The sequence below is a fragment of the Chelonoidis abingdonii genome, chromosome 14 (genome assembly GCF_003597395.2).
Source record: "Chelonoidis abingdonii isolate Lonesome George chromosome 14, CheloAbing_2.0, whole genome shotgun sequence".
NCBI lineage: Eukaryota > Metazoa > Chordata > Testudines > Testudinidae > Chelonoidis > Chelonoidis abingdonii.
Genome location: NC_133782.1, coordinates 6,412,527 through 6,431,907, shown reverse-complemented (window position 1 = coordinate 6,431,907; position 19,381 = coordinate 6,412,527). Strand labels below are relative to the sequence as shown.

At 44.6% G+C, this 19,381-nt stretch overlaps 1 protein-coding gene across 2 annotated transcripts in view; it reads left to right on the top strand.

Annotated features, from left to right (window-relative positions):
* The window catches only part of LOC116816861 (DEP domain-containing mTOR-interacting protein-like), a 38,545-nt gene extending 20,328 nt beyond the window's left edge, over window positions 1–18,217 (top strand). The window contains exons 3-9 of one of the 2 annotated variants that reach the window (XM_032766446.2): window positions 1,570–1,693; window positions 6,387–6,565; window positions 8,189–8,374; window positions 10,256–10,396; window positions 11,450–11,520; window positions 14,796–14,900; window positions 17,284–18,217. In XM_032766446.2, the coding sequence (XP_032622337.1) occupies window positions 1,570–1,693; window positions 6,387–6,565; window positions 8,189–8,374; window positions 10,256–10,396; window positions 11,450–11,520; window positions 14,796–14,900; window positions 17,284–17,409 (932 nt within the window). In that variant the 3' untranslated portion in view covers window positions 17,410–18,217. Of the gene's footprint in view, window positions 1–1,569; window positions 1,694–6,386; window positions 6,566–8,188; window positions 8,375–10,219; window positions 10,397–11,449; window positions 11,521–14,795; window positions 14,901–17,283 lie in introns of both variants that reach the window. The other variant, XM_032766445.2, reaches the window with a different exon arrangement.
* The last annotated feature ends 1,164 nt before the right edge of the window (window positions 18,218–19,381 follow it).

Sequence of the window (19,381 nt, the reverse complement as noted above, 5' to 3'; positions counted from 1 at the left end):
AACACCTCTAGTCAAAAAATGGGCAAAACATCCTTAATTTCTAAAACAGCTGTGTGCTCGGATAGTCCTCCTTCTGCCTGACACATCTTGTGTTTGTGGCATTGCAGTTTGTCACCATGAAGGCAATTCAGGGAGCATGTTTTTTAAGTTAACCATAACACTTGGCACTTGGGCCAGTCAACCAAAGGGAGGCATAGTTCTACAAAACATTCCTAAGGAAATAAACATTTTGGTTTTTACTCCAAACTTTCTGTGAAATTTTTATATGAAACTTCGAAAGGCAACTTTTTATAATCTCTGATTAATTCTTCCTCCCCTGCCTCCCCACCCTCAAATTTAATAGGGAAAAAAATCTCCTTCCTCTTTGCGGGGAGAGGGAGATGTTTTTGTGTTTCTTAGTTTTTTTTATTAATAGGCTATTTCTTCACACTAAAACAAAACATTTTTTTACAACAGGGAAAAACCTTTTTGACACAAACAACCCCTCCCAAACTTTTGACCTGCTCTACTTACCACTTAGTGCAAGCTCATCATGGATCTCAAAGCACTTTCCCTAAATGGGTATATCCCTATTTTACATGTAGGGGAAACTATGGAGGAGAGGTGCTGTGACTTATTCAAGTTCATACAGTAAATCAGTGGGAGAGCTGAACTCCGATCTTCCAGGTCCTTAGAACTGTCATCTGTCTCTGTGACCCTATTGTCTTTCAGTGGCATCTCACATATCTGCACATTACTGTCTGCACATACCTACCAGCCGGGCATGTGCAAATAAGGAATGCACAAATACCCAAGGTGTGCGTGCAAATGAGGTGTGGTCTCTTAAATTAGGTAGCTGTATTTGCAAACACCTAACTTTAAAGATCTGATGTCAGACCTGATGGTTTGCCAGTGAATGAATTGGGCAGAGTGGATGCACATTGATTGTGTGGAAAATCTCTTTTACAGTTGCATTTAGATATCAAAGCATCTGCAATAGGGGAAGAGAAATGTAAATATTCTGAGACAATTTAATGGGTTTTTGGCTGTTACATCTCCCCCAACCCCCACCCTCTCCAAGCTTCCCTAAATGTGGCAGTGGCTTTTTAACACACCAGACTAGGAGAGGGTTACATTTCTTTTTTTAAGCTTATAGGTGAACTGCAACATTTAGAACTTAAAAAAAAAAATTCTGCCTTTTCCATTCAGTCATCTAATGAGCTTTAAATGTAGCTTATCAGGATCAGAACTTACTCCACTTCCTTCAAGCAAAGTTCGATGCATGTGGCTGGCTGCCTGCCCCAAACATGGGTGTGCAGCTATTGTGCATGGGACCCTGTTTGGTGTTTGAATGCCCACCTGTCCTACTGCATGCAGGAATGGTTTCAGGAATGGTTTCTATACAGCTCGTTGTAGTAATCATAAAGTTGGAGGTCTGGAAACTGGGCCACGGTGTACTGCCTGTAACTCTTAAATGACTGAAAGCTGGCTTTGTGCTCAGGCTGGAGTTCCGAGCTCAGCTCTAGTGTATGCATTATGGGGTAGTATTTAAACCTGCAGTCCTGATGTCTCCTTTGATTTTCTTTTCAGTTTGTGACGAACACTCGGACTATAAGGATGCCAAGTTGCTCTACCGTTTCCGCAAGGACGACGGGACCTTTCCTCTCAACAAGGATGTAAAGGTGTTCCTGAGGGGGCAGAGCCTTTATGAGACGTACGTGAGTCCTTCCCTGAAAGGTCTATAGCCGCGCAGTCTGCTGGCTGCCTTCACAGCTGCAGCTCCAGAGCCAGGGAGCTGAACCATTGCCAATGTTTCTCTTGCTCCATAGCATCAACTGGTAGCTCCAGCTCTGACTCCTTGCTGCCTTTCTCACTCCAGCAAAGCAGCAGGACCATCTGGAGTGGAGTTCAGAGATGGTTGTGAACTGGAATGCAGGATCGGAACTCGCTGTTGCTCTGGGGAGACTTCACATTCAGATCCAGATCTGGACTTCTCAATTTGGAGCCATTAATAGTGAATACAGGATTCTGGCCTATGGCTAAAGTGCTAGCCTGGGATCTGGGAGGTCTGAGTTTGAGGTCCTGCTTTGCCACAGACTTCCTGTGTGACCTTGGGCAAATCAGTTAGACACTCTCTGCATCGCTTCCCCCCGTATAAGGGGATAATAGCACTGTCCTGCCTCACAGGGGTGTTGTGAGAATAATTGCATTAAAGATTGTGAGATGCTAAGATACTATGGTAATGTGGGTGACCAGACAGCAAGTGTGAACAACTGGGACAGGGGGTGGGGGTAATAGGAGCCTATATACAAAAAAGACTCAAAAATCAGGACTGCCCCTATAAAATCGGGACATCTGGTCACCCGAATGGTAATGTGGGCGCTCCGATAAGTAGCTTAGATTCCATGGACGGTTTCCTTTCATTGAGCGGGTCGGGGGGCGGGGGGGAGACACAGAAACACACATACACACAAAGATGGGTTCTCTCTGTGTGTGGAGATTTCGCGAATTACTCCTCCAGGTCAAAAACCAGCTTCTTCTCTGGGTCTGACTGGAGAAATTGCCTGGCAAATCTGGATCTCTGCGTTCCAGTTAGCCTCTTAATAGGACTGGAAGGCAGAACACAAGTAGCTGGTCAGCGCTGCTCCCCTCTTTTATGGGTGTGGGGAAACAGAGCTCTGGTAAGGTGGGAATGATTAAAAGGGGATGGGTGTTTCTGGGTTATTAGATCCAGATGGCCCAGCCAATCCACCAACAGGGGGATCACACAGAGAGTCTGTGACAAAGCTGGAACTGATTCCAAATTTCCTGAGTCCCCATCACATGTCTTAATCACAGCGCTCCCCCTTCTCTCCATTATGATCAATTATCCAGTATGTTCTAGTGGTCCCAGCATCAGGCCGGGAACCTGGCCTTCCAGACGTTGAGCCTACCTACTTGTTCACGCTGACCTTAAGCTAATCACTTAATCTCTGTGTTTTTATTTTTCTCGTATCTGTTAAATGGGAATGAAAATATTGACCTTACAGGGGCTGTCTTATATGATCAATGCTTTTACAGTGCTTCAAAAAAGTATAAAAAATCTGTATGCAGGCTAACTGTTATGCCTGAATTGAAACCCTGCACAGGCTTGGTTTGGAATTGAGGAGCTAAATTCCAGAAGTTGTGTATAATCTCATCACACTAATTATTCTCTGCTGAGCGAAACACTGGCTTTACACCAGCAGGGCTCCTCACCATCCTTCCTGCATTGGACTTGGATGCTGTTTCTGGCATCTCTCGTCATGTGAAGCATTCCTTGGCTTCTTGGTAGAAGCAGAGTGAAAAATGTTAGTAGTTTGTCTTGGAAAACTTTGAAAAATTGTAACTTTTTTCCAAATTTCCATGATGATTTTTTTTTAATGCATTTTGCAAAACAACCATAATGTTTTTGGATTTTGAAAACCTAACACCCCCCAACCTTTTTGGCTTCTTGGTCCCCACCCCACCCCTTTTCTAGTGGCAAAATTTGGAGGCAGGGGAGAGCGGAGAAATAAACAGATTTTATTTTTGTCATTAAAAAAAAAAATCACAGCTGACACCAATTCTCGTTTAGGGAAGGAAGCTATTTTCTATCTCAGTGATTGTTTGGTGTTTTTTTGCAACACCCTCGGAAATGGTCTCTTCCTAGAATCAGATCCAGTCCTGTGCTTAAACTCGTTTCAGCCACAAAGGGTATGTCAATGCTCCAGCGGTACAGTACAGCACTGCAACTCTGCTGCTGTATCCTGCGTTGACGGAAGCAGTTTTTCCATGGATGTAGTGAATCCATCTCGCCAAGAGGCTGCAGCTAGGTTGATGGAAGAATTCTCCTGTCAAACTTGCCATGTTTACACCAGGGATTAGGTGGCCCTAACTCCGGTGCTCCAGACACTGAGCAATGTAGCTAGGCTGATCTAATTTTTAAGTGTCGGCCAGGCCCAGGAGTGGCAGAAGCACCCTAAAAGTGTGTGTGTGTCGGGGGGGGGGAGGGGAGTGCACAGGCACCTGAACTGTGGTCCCACCCCCAAAAAAACCCACCCTCACGCTGTCCCTTCCTGCGAGGCACCACTACGGTACTGCCTCTTTTCCCCCAAGATCCTGCCCCCGCTCACTCCTCTCTGCCTCCTCCTCCCCTTGTCACTCATACTTACAGCTGGAAAAAGTGGAAGGGCCATGGTTCCCCTGGGCCCTCGTGTTCCGGTGCCCCCGGTCAGGCCTAAATCACTTCTGTATCTCGTTTCAAGCACTCACTCATCTTAATGCTCTACTGCGGCTAAGCACCTAGCACTCAGAATCTCAGACTGCAGTTAAAGTGAGAACCCAACATTGGGCAAACTTGTGCAGAAGTCAGCATGTGCTGTCTGTCCTCTGTTGGGCCCATGTTCTGATTTCAATCTGTCAGATATTAGCAGATTAAGGCTATACTTCTGTTGTTGTGCTTTTTCCTAAATAAAATAGCATAAGGCCTGCTCTATGCTAGAAAAATCCACACCCCTGAGTGGTGCAGTGAAGCCAATCTAACCCGCCTTAGACACCATGAGGTGGATGGAGAATTCCTCCATGGACCTAGCTACCGCCTCTCTGGGAGGTGATTTGTCTATGCTGACAGGAGAACCCCCCTTTCGGTGTGTCTACACTGAAGTGCTATAGTGGCACAGCTGTAGCATTTCAATTGTAGACAAGCCCTACGAAATGCCTTCTGAAGGCAGGAGCGGCTCCAGGCCCAGCACGCCTGCTCCACCGAAGCCTGCGGGAAGTCCACCGGAGCCCAGGACCAGCAGAGCCCCCCCCGCAGCATGCCACCGTGCCTGGGGCAGCAAAATGTCTGGAGCCGCCCTGGTCTGAAGGTATCCAGCTGTTTGCATATGTGGGGTTAGGGCACCCTCTTGTGGACACATCAGTTTTAAACTCCAGAATTCAGGAAGCCGCGGGTTTAACTGCATTATACTGTGCCCTTTCTAGCCGTTTAGATTTGCAGGGGGTTACAGGAACCTTTTGTTACTTTTTGGCTCTCATGCTCTGTCTTGCTTTGAGTTGACCTTGAATTGGCTGTGCTGAAACCACCTTCCAGCCATATGAAAGGAGCATGTTTTGCATGGGTTCACCTGAAACAAGCAAAACTCCCAAGCTGCCTTTCTAACTTGGCTTTGGGCTCTGTTACAATCACCTGCACAGCTCATTACAGCTCGTTACTGCTAATCTTTTCGGAATTAGCTGGTGTTTTCCATTGTGCATTAAACGATTGAGTGACTCACCTGTCTCCTCAGCTGTGTTTTGAATGAGACTTGAGACTTAGAATTTAGGTTCTGATCATGTGGGTTAAACATCTCATTTAAAAGTGTTTTTTCTCACTATACTTGTCTTAAGCAATGGAGCTTTTGCCATTTCCCTTGGGAGCCCATGGCTATCTCTACATGAGAAAGCTGCACTAGTTTTAAATAAAGGAGCGGTTTTAAACTGATGTGGTTAAGCCACCACAATAGGCTGTGTAGATATTTATTTCGTCTTAGCTTAAACTGATTCCTGGAGTGTCTACATAAGGGTTTGAACTGGCTAAATTCAGTTTAAAATTAATTAGTTAAACCAGTGGAGATTTCTTGGGCAAACAAAGTACTCATTGGACTCTTACCCTACTGTTTGGCCTACGATGTTCCTTTTCTTAATTTTGTCTGGCCACACTTAGCTGTTCCCCCTAAGGACTTCTCTTTTCATGGTGTCCACACCTTCAAAATCCTTAGGTAATTATTACCACTCCATCATTGTGTAGCCAAGCTAGGCTTTGTTCTTTGGTCCTTCCTCATATGGCAGCACTTCCCACCCCTGTAGCCTTATAAACCAGATCTCAGTGAGGAGTGAGTATTTATTTATGGTGGAATTGTAAGTAGAAGCTTGGACAGACTCCTCTGTTTACCTCTCATGTCTCCATGCTGGGCAAGAGTCTTCCTTTCTTTGAGGACTTCTCCTTTTCTCACCCATTCTAGCATGCCCACCTCCTTTAAACTCCAACCAAATCCGTGAATCATACTAGACAGTCTTTGTGGTTCTTACTGGCTTTAATGTTACCGTGAGATTCATCTTCTGGGTCCTCCACATACAGCATTCTGACGTGGGAACAACATCATTCCAAAAACTGCCCTGAGCTAATGGCTTGAGAGGGGAACCATCTGAGACTTGGAGTTACACCATAATATGCTTGATTATGTAATAATATGTATTGGGTCCCCCCACTGTTTATTTTCTCTCTGCTCATGACAGGTGGGACAACCAATGCTTCAGCTGGCTTAAGTTCCTGCCAAGCGGCTTTTGTAGTTATAGGGTAAAGAAAAGATCGCTTTTCTTGGTCCATCCCGCTCCTTACCCCTTGGCATGTCTCTTCTCTGTGCCAGGCTGATCAATGTAGAAGACTCCATACTGAAGGCGAGAGAGGAGAATTCTGTGAAGTACCAGAGGACATTCCTGGGCTGTGAAATGATTGACTGGCTCATCCAGGAAGGGGAGACAGCAAACAGAAAGGAAGCTGTGGAGCTGGGCCGAGCACTGTTGGAACATGGGATCATTCAGCATGGTAAGCCGAAGTTCCTGGGGATGGGGAAGGAAGGGGAAGGATGGGGTGAGCTATCATTGCTTTGCTTGGAACAACCCCCCATTTATAACAAGTAACAAATGCGGGTCATGTCCCGACTGCTAGTGTCTACTCGGAGATAGCAATGGGTCCATTTAGTTCTATTTTTGGAATAGGGGACCGCTGGGGCCCGGGCAGTCTGCTGTCACCCTTGAATGTTTGAGACGGAATCTGAGTCACTTTCTGGCATCTCTTCAAAGTGTTATTCCCAAGCCACAGAAGTGGGATTCACATCTGGATTTCGAGACACTTGAGCCTGCTTGTGCACACGCTCTGCGAGATCAGAGCTGAGATTCCTCGCCAACATTATAAATGAAGAAATAAGGCAGCTGAAGTGGAGGGGCTCGTTCAATATCTGGCCCATTTCTAAGGCCATATATTTCAGAGGGCTTGTCTACATGGCAAGTTACTATGGAACAGATGAAAAGGCAGCACCCAGTTTGCAGAGACAAGCTCTGAATTTGCTTGTACAGAGAGACAATGGCTCTGTGACAATGCTGCCTCCATTCCTCTGGGAAAGGGGGTTAACTCTTTCACTGCTGATCGGTTTAGCAAAAACCTCTAGCTGCTCTGGGGCTGTAAACAGCTCTGATAGAGCAGCACCACTTCTCTCCTTCCTTCCTCCTTCCCCCTCCTCCTCCTCCTCCTCCTCCTCGGGTGACCAGATGTCCCGATTTAATAGGGATAGTCCCAATTTTTGGGTCTTTTTCTTATATAGGCTCCTATTACCCCCCACCCCAGTCCCGATTTTTCACATTTGCTGTCTGGTCACCCTACCTCCACCACATCCTCCTCCTCAAACCAACGGGGAGAACATTCTCATGCTTGCCAATGAGGAAATGCCTCATTGGTTATCAACTTAACGTCCTGTCAGTTATTTCTGTACCACCAATAAACCCAACACTATCTTGAAATAACCTCAGCCTTACTGGACTGTGGGATTTTTACTTGACATTATCAACATTACTTTGGGGTGCTCCTGTAATGCAAGGCATTGTGGGAGGTGTAGTCCCACACCCTGCCATGCCTGGCTGTTGGAGAGGTGGGGGTTGGGAGGGGAAGGGATGAGGCTGCATCCCATGGCTGGATTTGATAATGGAATAGCTTCCTCCCCCACCAGACCCTTATGATACTGAAAAGGGAAATTAGAACACACCCTGTCTTGAAATCCTGAGCATTAAAAAATCCTGAATCAGGCTCCCCAAAAGGCCGACACTTTAAAAATAATGATTGTTGGGCTCCTTCTATTTGCCTTCTGGTTTCTGAGCTTTAGGTTTGGTTTTAGCTTTTATGGGGTCGTGTTTTCAAGCTTTTCTCTGCAACCCTGAGGGTTAGAAATTCATATTTTGTTTTTTTTAATGAAAGCTGAGAGTCTCCCCTCCTCACATGACTCCAAGAGCTGGGGATTTAAGACAAGAAAAACACCAGATATTGTGACAATCACTAGAACTGATTACACTGCAGCAGGTCTTCTCCTCCAGCCCTGCTGCTGAATGGTGAAGATGTAGCTCCCCTTTGCTAGGAGACCCCTGGTGGCCACTCTACCCTTTCCTGTTCTCTTTCCAGTCTCCAGCAAGCACCACTTCTTTGACAGTAACCTGCTCTACCAGTTCCGGATCAACTTCCGTCGGAGGCGACGGCTTACGGAACTGCTCAATGAGAACTCGCCCCGGCCTTTGTCGGAGAGCCCTGACAGCCCCTTCTGCCTCCGCAAGCTCAACCCGGAGCAAGGCAACTCCAGCTTCCTCTCGGGTAATCAGGGATGCTGGGGCAGGGGTGGGATTGGAGGGGGTGCCGCTTATACTGAGATTGTGTAAGGGGCAGGTAGCATTGCTGCTGGTTTTGAATGCCCCTCCTAAGGAACTGGTGTTGGGCAATATCCTGGGACTGGCAGCTGGCAGCTCCTTGCTCTGTTCCCCATGTTCTCCCCTCACACCCCCAGGAAAACAACTCAAGCCTCTCTGCTCCTTGGTTTTCCCCTTCCCAATAGAACAGCTAAAGGCTCCTCTGTGAGTGACCACTTGTTTCCCAGATCATTAGTGCACCCTCCAGAGTAGTGCAGGCCCCGAACGCCACCTGAGGGGGGCTGCTGTTAAAGCACCTCTGATCCAGCAATCTCTTGTGCGCATCCTTTTGATTTAAAGGACCTGACAGGCCTCCTACCCATAGCAGAAGAGAATCTTGCACTGCTTCCAGTTCAACTTTTAAATTAAAAAAAAAAAAAATCAGTCTAGGCTCCTATGGCTTGGGGTTGATGTCAGCTATGCTGAGTTGCAGCAGTCAAGTGAGGAAACAAAGAGAGCAACATGAGAAGCAGGAAAATGGATCTAAATCCAGGGGATGACACTTGGCTGGTATCCAAGCTCTGCTGTCACCTCTGCCAGCATCCTGCAGGGATTGGTTCTTGGCCCCATGCTATTTAACATTTTTACAAGTCATCTGAAAGGACACAGAAAATCATTGCTGATGAAGTTTGCAGATGACACATGAAGTGAGGGACTTCTAAATTATGAGGAGGACCAGTGACGGATTCAGAGAGATCTGGATTGCTTGGAAAACTGGGTCCAAGCAAACAATATGCACTTTAATATGGCTAAATGTACATATCTATGACCAAAAAATGTTGGCTATACTTACAGGATGGGGGACTGTATCCTGGGAAGCAGTGACTCTGAAAAAGTTTTGGGGTTTATGGTAGTGGACAACCAGCTGAACACGAGCTCCCAGAGTGACACTATGGCCAAAACAGCTAATGCAATCCTGGGATGTCTATAGAGGGGAATCTCAAGCAAAAGCAGAGATACTCTTACTCTGTACCCCTGTATCTGGCATTGGTGCGACCACTGCTGGAATATTGTGTCCAATTCTGATGCCCTCAACTCAAGAAGGATTTTGATACGTTGTTCTGAAAAGAGCCACAAGAATGAGTAAAGGATTAGAAAACATGCTTGTAGTGACAGACTCAAGGAGCTCAATCTATTTAGCTTAAAGAGAAGGTTAAGGGGTGACGATCACAGTCCGTAAGTGTCAACGTGGGGAACAAATATTTAATAATGGGCTCTCCAATCTAGCAGAGAAAGATATAACATGATCCCAATGGCTGGAAGTTGCTTGTAGACAAATTCAGACCGGAAATAAGACTTAATGGTGGGAGTAATTAACCACTGGAATAAATGACCAAGGGTTGTGGTGGATTCTCCAACACTGACAATTTTTAAATGAAGATTGGATGGTTTTCTGAAATATGTGTACAAGGGATTATTGTGGGGCAGTTCTCTGGCCTGTGTTATCCAGGAGGCCAGTGTGGATGATCACAGTGGTCCCTTTTGGCCTTGGAATCTATGGGCCCTCACATCCACAGGCCTTGCTAGGTAAAGACTAGTGAAGGGAGATCCTCTGATGGTTTACAGTTTCCTAAATCATTCAGACCTCCTGAGTCTGCAAAAGTGGGCTGGGTATTTTGTAAGGACTGAATTCCTTGGCTGACGGCAGGTGGACGTGTGTGCATTGAGGGGGAGGAGAACCACTTCTCTGACTGTCAAACTTGGGCTGAAAAAGCAGGCCAAACTCTAGCCAAACCCGTCTACTCGTCCCTAGCCAAGATCTGGGAGGAGTTTTATCTGTGTCTTTCAGTCCAGCCCAACAAGGAGATCAAAATAGTGTCAGCAGTTCGGAGGAGCAGCGTCACCTCTCTTGCTGGAAGTTCCAACCCCTATTTCGCTCCTACACCCAGCCTGGGATTCCTGCCAGCAGCTGAATGCAACCCCAAATCAGGTGAGGTCTCACATTTGTGTCATTTACCTAAAGGTCAGAAGGGCTGAAGAGATGACATTAGACTTTAGACTAGTAATAAGAAGGCTAATTTCAACAGGTCTAAAAGGAAAGGGAAGAATTGCATGAACAACGCTAGGGAAGTTCCTCTTGCATGCAGTAGCTCAATTCCAGTTCTAGTGCAGGGGGCAGATGGCAGTGTGATCTTGGCTTGGCAAAGGGATTGGCACCAGAAAGGCCTTAGCTTTGCCATTCCATAATTAAGGTTGAAGCTGACTTCTTGCCATAAGCCACATTTTTATACACCACTTCTCATTGCAATGAAACCATTTTTTTCTGGCAATGTTGTATGCCTCCTCTCTTCTGAGGGCAGACCTTTTCTGTTCAAAACCAAACACGATTATACCAGAAAGGTTTTAAAGTTATGGTCCCTTGACCATGTTTACTTGTACACCACTTTGGAGAAAAGTTTTCTGAGGCGGGCCGTCTTTTCGAAGGGGTTCGTTACATCACCAAAACAGCATGCTTAGAAGCTGCAGCTTTCTGGTGCTGTTTTGGCTTTTCTAAGGAGAAGGGCCCTTTAATGCTGGGCTCTGTAAATATGTGTGTGTATTAGAGCACATTGCAACATGTTTAATTTCTACACACTTTTTTTTTTTTGAAGAAAACAAATTGTTTTGTGTTGATCAAAATATTTCAGGTTCTCCTTGGAAAACAGAATCTTAATTTCCATTTTCAAAAACTTTAAACTTTTTTTTTCTTGTTTTAAACTGTCCTCCCCCACTTTTTTGTTGTGGGAAGTAGAGGGACGTTTCAGTGGAAACTTTTCCTGCCAGTTCTAATACTTGTATAGAAGTGATACAGATAAGGAAGATGTCTTTGAATTTGTCTCAGACCTGCTCTGTTCTTGTAGAATGCTTTTTGGCACAGAAAAGCTTTCGATGGTTTGTGCATCCATTCTCTAGGCTGGTACTTCCAGTCTTCCTTGTTATGCATTATATTATATTTAACCTTTGCACACGTGATTATAATTGCATCTGTCACCTTTGGCTCTAGTGCTAAAGAGGCCTGTCACCAGTGAGGAGCTCCTGTCCCCTGGGGCTCCATACATCAAGAAAACACTAACCGTAAGTGACCAGTCAGAACGCTGTAACATTCGCAGTAACGCTGAACCCTCCCTGGCTCCTTTGTTAGCTTTCTAGGTGTTGTCCTTTTTCACTCTTGTGTGTTTCAACCATGACTGAATCCCACGTCATCAGGACCTTTTTTTGTTGCCCGACTCGCATGAGATTTATGAGCTGGTGCCTTGGGATATTCTTGTGTTTTGAACGGGCAGTGACTGTCTCCGGGTTGCTGCTGCTTGGTGATGTTTTGTATATGTGTCAGGGTGGAGAAAGGAGAAAAGTCCTTTTAAGGAGGAACCTCCATTGCATTCCATCTAAGCTTATACAACGGCAGCCTTGCTTGTCAAAGGCACTTGGACATTCATTTCCCTTTCCTGTCACAGGTTGGTTGCCTTTCCGTGCCACTCTGTGTGCACCTGGTTCCTGTGATCTACTTACAGATAGCTGAAGGCATCTCTAAGTTTATTAGGATACTCTGTGGGTTCAAAAGGGAATAGGAAATCATTCTGAACTCTAGGAATGTTCAGGTGTCGAGCTCCTGGTTATGCGACTTAGGAAACCATAGTTGTTGGGGGTTTTTATTATTTTTTGTATTACTTTGGAATCTAGTGGCTTCAACAGATCAAGGCCCCATTGTGCAAGGCACTGTATGTGCACATAGTGAGAGACAGTCCCTGCCCTGAAGATCTATCTATCCTTTTCCCCCTCTAAATGATGATTTGTATATATCTCCCACTCTTCCTCCTTCGCTCCCTTGCACAGGAATTGAATAGAATGCATCTCCAATCCATGAGCCAGATCCTTCAGTCCAGCTCCACTGGACACTGAGAGATTCACTCTATACCGGGGGAATCTCCAAGTAGCCAGTTAAAAATGTTTTATGGCCCACTTGCCCCACCAGAATGGAGGCTGTAGGAGAGCAGTGAATCTGGCCTAAAGTGAGTGCAAAAAAAAAAAAGGACTTCCTGTTTGGCCTCTTTCTGAGTGCTGTGTTTAAGGAGATGCCATCCATTCTCAATACCAGCCTTGCTCTGACTTTCAACTCTATCAAGCTGGGCCTTTCAGCTGCTTTTGCACGGCTCACTTCCACTGCTTAGCTGTGCTGTTGCTGTTGCTGTTTTGTAACACGTGATGCCCTTTGAGGGTTCCTTTGTATGTGTTGACCATTACAGCATGCTTCTCAGACAAGCTGGGATTGTGGGGGCGAAAGTGGGGAAAGAGGATGTTTTTGTTCAGCGTGTGACTTCCCTTGCCAGCAAAAGTGCAAGCATCGTGCATGGTGCAGCAGTGTCTCTTGGTATGTTCTTTGCATGTGACTTGCTTAAAAATCTTGCATTGTCTATGCGTGATCCTTGTACTCAACAGCATAGGAATACTAGTTAGAAAGTAACTTTGGAGACAATCTCAGTTAAATCTTGTGGTTTTGAGTCTCATTTGGTGTATGGCACAGAAATATATTGTTGCTCCTCTGATGAGTAACAGAAGATGTCAGGGGTCCTAGCAGGTTGGTTTCCTGTTAGAGAGGGAATCAGCAACACAGATCCTGGATATAGTCTTACTGTAACTTGTTTTATTTACACTATATACACTTGTCCTTGAACAGAAGTGGTCACAAATGGCATGCAGGCTATAGTAAGCTGCATGGAACTTGTAGGGAGGAACACAGGTTGCATGAGGGAAGAGTCTGGAGGAGGCACGAGGAAGCCAGTCTTTGTGCACATGGTTGGAATGCTAGCTGCAGCATCCCTGTAAATAGTCCTCCTAATGAAGAGCCAGAGGAGTTTTAGAACGTAGAGCACTTTCTAGCATGTCACACATTAAATACAAGAGGAGAACTCTTTCAGGGAGAATGACTCTAGCCTGGCAATTCAGGCACTCACCTGGGAGGTAGCAGATGTGGGTTTAAATCCCTACTCTGAATCAGGCAGAGAGAAGATTTAAGTCCTCTCCTACCTACCAATGAGAGCCTTCATCACCAGGTTCAAGAGTTATTCTTTCTCTTTGGTTCAATGAATATTTTAGTATTTATACTCAGTGGAACAGCTTCAAGAGGAGAGACTGGAGCAACCCACCACAGAATAACCTATGGCCTCATGGTTAGGATGCTCGCTTGGGAGGGAGAATACTGAGTTCAAGATCTGCTGCAGAATGCAGATTCACACCTGGGTCTTCTACATCCCAGTCAAGTGCTCTAAGCAGAGACATGTGCACATGTTTTCTGAAGCTGGCTGGCCCACTCTAGAGTTTATCTCACTGTAGAGTATGCGGGAGTCAAGGTATTATTCCCACTTTGAACTTTAGCGTCCAGAAAGTGGGGACCTGCATGTACCCCTCTCAGCTCAATTCCTAGCTTAAATCTGATAATGCTGCCACCAGCCAAAAATATAGTGTTTTGGTATGCTTTCTGTCCCCCAAAAACCTTCCCTGGGGAACCCAAGACCCAAATCCCTTGGGTCTTAAAACAGAGAGAAATAAACCATTCCCCCTCCTTTCCCCCTCCCAGACTTTGCCTGAGAGATACCCTGATCCAAACTCCTTGGATCCTAAAACAGAGAGGAATTAACCTTCCCCCCCGTTTTCTCTCCCCCCACCACTCCCTGGTGAGTTCAGACCCAATCCCCTTGAGTTTTACACAAGGAAAAAATCAATCAGGTTCTTAAAAAAGAAAGTTTTTTACTTTTTCTTTCTTTAATTAAAAGCTATCTCTGTAAAACCAAGATGGAAAATGTTTACAGGGTCTTCAGCTTATATAGACTAGAGGGATTCCCTCCCCCCTAGCCTAAGATAAAAGTACAGCAAACAGAGGAAAAAATATCCTTCCAGCAAAATACACATTTGCAAATAAAGAAAACAAACAAAAGTCTAATCCGCCTTCTAGCTAGTACTTACGATTTTGAACCTGAGAGACTGTTTCAGAAAGATTGGAGAAACCTGGTTGCATGTCTGGCCCCTCTTAACTCCAAGAGAGAACAAAGAACAACCCCAAAAGCTCAAACAAAGACTTCCCTCCACCAAGATTTGTAATTATCTTGTCTCCCGATTGGTCCTTTGGTCAGGTGTCAGCCAGGTTCACTGAGCTTGTTAACCCTTTACAGGTAAAAGAGACATTAACCCTTAACTATTTGTTTATGACGGCGGGGCATTCACTAGTGGCAGTGATAACGGGGCAAAGCTAAATGCTGACCACTTCAATTCAGCAGAACTCCTTTGCATGGTCATCTACATGTAGGCAAGAAAGCCTTTGTGAGGCCCTTACAGTCCCTCTGTTCTGCTTGTAGATTGTGGGAGATGCTGTGGGCTGGGGGTTTGTGGTCCGTGGAGGGAGACCCTGCCATATCCAGGCTGTGGACCCTGGAGGACCCGCTGCAGCAGCAGGCATGAAGGTACTGTATAATCTGGATCTTCCTGGTGTAGCATGTGATATCACTTGTATGCTGATCAAACCTGTTGGGTCAAATTCATCCCCGGCATTAATCCACTCACTACGGGGCGGGGGGGGGGGTGAATTCAGTCATCACTCATTACTAGGTTTCAAAGCTGTAGGAGTCCCTGCAACACTTGGAGTGAAGATTGCAAAGCATGTGCCTCCTTGCCAGCAATGGGACTTCTGTGTGTTAAGGTGGCTGGGGCCTGGCTTTTTTCAAGGGCTTATGAAGACCCAGCTGTGGCTGTTGCTGCTCTGATCTAAACCTCAGAGTGGGGGGGGGGGGGCAGTGTAGAGGGAAACATTGCATGGCCCATTACATTGCATTACCTCTACAGACCGGTGTCGTCAAATACCTGTGTCACATAATATGCTGTGGAAGCTTGACACTGACTCTGGGCTTGCAGGTCGCCTGATGAGTTTATTTCGGGGAAGAATTTTGAATGCTATGGCTATTGTTCTCTGTTCAGGAGAGACCTAGAACAACACAGCAGAGATGCTGCAAGACACAATTGTGCTTTGCCACTGCCATGTGAGGGAGGTTTGCACAGGGCCTGCCCTTGGCTGGATCTGCCTCTAGTCAATGTTGTCATCTTCAGTTTCATCAGCATCCTATTTGTAATGATTCTCCCCATATGTGGCTTGACAACAGGGCTCAAACCCAGGACCTTCCGCACTGCAGCACAGACCTCTACTACTTCAACTAAAGGAGTAACTCATTAGCTGGTAGCATTAATAGGCTGTTATCCTCTAGCACACCAGCTGCTGACAGAGATGTGACACACACACACTGCCAGCGTGTTAGGTAGTCACTAGAAAACTACCTATTCTTTCCCTTCTGTAACTGGGATTTCAACATTTATCTTTGTCCTCAGTCAGGAAGAAAAGTCAAAATATTGACACCATCCATGGGATGGGAAGTTCAGAAAAACTTCTATTTGGAAATGTTTTTGTTGTTATGGCTTGGTTTTACACAGAACTGCACCCACCTGAGCTTCATGAGATTTGTCGTTCAGATGCCTCATGCCCGCGTTCTCTGCTATGGGCCAGACTCCCCAGATGGACTACAACTCCCATGGTGCATTGTGATCATTCAAATGGGGAGGGGGGAATTATGGTACATCATGGAGGATTTAGTCCAATCTAGAACCCAGCCCTCAGACAAGGATGAGCGCATGAGATGCCTGAACTAAAACTCCCATGAGGCATTGCAGCAACTCAGACAGACACGAGCTGATGTTGAATTGACCCAAACCAAAACATTTTGATTCAGGTCAAGAAATCAGAATGTTTAGATTTGGGTCAACCTGGAAACTGTTTCAGTTTTCTTGATGAAAAATTTTCAATTTTGTCAAAAAATATTCAACTTTTTCCTGTGGGACTTTGATTTTGTGGAGACATTTTCTGTCAATAAAACAAAACAAAAAACAAATATCCAAAAAAACTTTTCAGTGGAAAATTCCCAATCAGCTCTAATTGTTAATATACTGCATATAAATTATTTAATGCAGGGAAAGAGCAGCACACTGCTTTGAAACACCCAGTGTTAAAGCTCCTGGGGTAATAAGTGTGTTCTGTCTTACTAAAAAGAAGGTTGTATGTGGAATTCTTTTTCTTTGCATGTGAAAGCTGCAGAATGACTCTGCAGTGATAAAGCATTCATTTTGGGAACAGGGAGGAGAGTTTGCCTTCATTCATCTTGTAATCGCTCTGCTGATTCCAGCTCGTATGCAAAGAGCTGAGCTTCTGAAAACCATTGTAGACCAGCAAACCAAGAATAAATGGGCTTTGTGCTCTGGTTGAAGATCAATTTCTAAGAGTAAAGGAAAGTGGAAATTCATAAATCCCCCAGAAGTCGAGGAGCAATTTTTGTACAGGTCTTGTTTATCCTTCAAGACACTTGCTGGGATATTTGAGGTAATAAGATTCTTCAGAGACAGAAACAGTTAGACTTGCTCATATGCTTCAGGCAGGATTGAAAGGGAACAGGTGCAGGTGAATTTGTTGCATTTGCTCAAGAGCTCATTTCATCTGATCCTTTCCTCTATTCTCATTATTTAAAAAAAATAGCAAATATTAATATTAAGTCTCACTGTCAGCTTTTTACATGTACGTCACCTGCTCATAAAGTGGGCTTTGCATTCACCTTTTGCTCCCAATATAAATCCCTTGGGTTACCATTAAGAATCCAGTGACTATTAGTGCAATTTATAAAGTGTATAAAATGCTTTCTGATTTTAGGATTTGGTAAGTGATACCATCATCACAAAGTCTCACTCTTCTGAGCAGGTGCAGCCAGTGCAGTCACATCACTGTAAAACATTCCTCTCTCTCCACTGCAGGTGTGTCAGTTTGTTTTCTCTGTGAACGGAATGTATGTTCTGCATTTGAACTATCCGACCATCAGCAGCCTTATCATGACGGGACCACGAACGCTTGTTCTGGAGGTCATGGAAGCCATTGAATAAGTGAAGAATCCTCTTCTCATCACTGTTCCAAGAGGCGGGGTGCTTCAGCTACTAAAGGATGGAGTGATCGGTTACATGAGTCTGCTAAAATTCAGGGACGGACCAAACCTGGTCTCTCATTCTAAGATACTAGGCCTGAAATGTAGCCTGACATTTTGACTCGTCTTAAGTAATTGGAATCTGATGGGGCAGGTCTCTTGGGCTCAGATAGGACTGAGGTATTTGTGGCTCAGTGCCTAATCCTGAGAGATTATGAGCATCCACAACTCCTTTTAAAGTCAATGGAGGTGCTTGGCCACATTCAGGATTGGGGCCTTAGCGCACATGGTCCTTTCACCTACAAGGACCTGGGGTCAAGTTGCAAGTTAAGTAAGAATTTAACTGAGATTGTTTGATCTCCAGGAACCGGTAAGTGATGAGAAGCTTGTTGTTTTGGTTTAAAAAACCTACCATTCTGTGTGATGACCCTGAGCAGAATATCTGAGCTCAGGAGACTGCCCAGCACGAAGAGTCAGCTAAAAACGCCTTATCTGAAAGCTGTACACATTCCAGATGATGCAGTACATGGCGCTGGTGACCACATCAAGAAATAAAGGAAAGAATGCCCCAGTGAGTTATGTTTCCTTATAAACAGGAAAGAGACCCCTTTTCCAGATGGAAATTGACATACTCACGGGAAATAACTTTTATTTTTGAAGCATCTAAGAGGTTTCCAACATTTAACTTTTTGAAATTGTCTTTTTAAACTATATTTTTAAAACTACTGTAGCTGAAAGTGTCTTTTTAAAATAAAATCTGTTTAGATGCTTATTTGTCAGTGTTTTCTTATTTGATTAGATAGTTCCTCTTCCATAACTTTCTTCAGTGCACAACACGCCTCCCTCTAATGGTGTAATGTCTCATAAAACTGATATTCTATAGACTTGTAATACAAATAATTAAAAAAAATAAACCAAAGAAATATTGGTCTGTAACTGTTGTGCCTGTTGGACACAGGCTTGTTTTCCAACAGGTGTCAGAGACTTAAAATCCTATAAGAGGCAGAGATCTAAACCTACTTCTGGCAATCATGTTTTACAGGGAAATTGGTGCAGTATGGTGGATGGGTAGAGTCTAACTAATTTTTTTTTTTTTTACCTTGACTTAGTTATTAAGCCCAATACGTAAGAAGACTCCACATTAGGACTGATAGAAAAATGGAATTTCCATCTGATGGGTAATTCTAATATTGCTACATTTTGTTTTCATCCTGAATTTGGATGTCATCTCAAATATGTGCAGGGTTTTTTTCAGACTGAGAAGTTTCAGAAAATGTCAATTTGGATGTTAATCTCTACATCCATCAGAGATGCAGCAATGCCCCATCCTACCATAGGGTCCTTGCTCTCCATACTGCATCTCCCATCATACATCATGGTCTCTCTCCATGACTGAGTTTCCATGGGGCCTGATGGGCCTCTTTCCTGTGGAAAATTTTTGCAATAGGAAAACTTCTAATTTTGCATTTTGCCTTCATGTGGAGTAGGGCTGATACAGTTAACAATATGGGATTGGATTTGTATTTAGGGAGAGGAAGGAAGAGCACTATGGATGTTCTAACAGAACTGTCAACTTAAAAATCACACTTCTCTGAATGTTTTACAGAACATTACTAGAACTGAAGTATATTTAAGAGAGTATAATTGCAGGAGATCAGATTAGGTGTTCATAAGGATTAGGATTACCAGCCCTCCAGGATTGTCCTGGAATCTTCAGGAATTAAAGATTAATCTTTAATTAAAGATAATGTCATGTAATTAAACCTCCAGGAATACATCCAACCAAAATTGGCAACACGAATAATGATCCTGTCTGGCCTGTCTGTGCAGTTTTCTCTATTTCAGTTTGCTTCGGGCATTTGAAACCACTTGGTGTGTAATTAGTTGGTGCCTGGTCCAGAGTCTCTTGAAGTCAATGGGAGTCTTCTTTATTT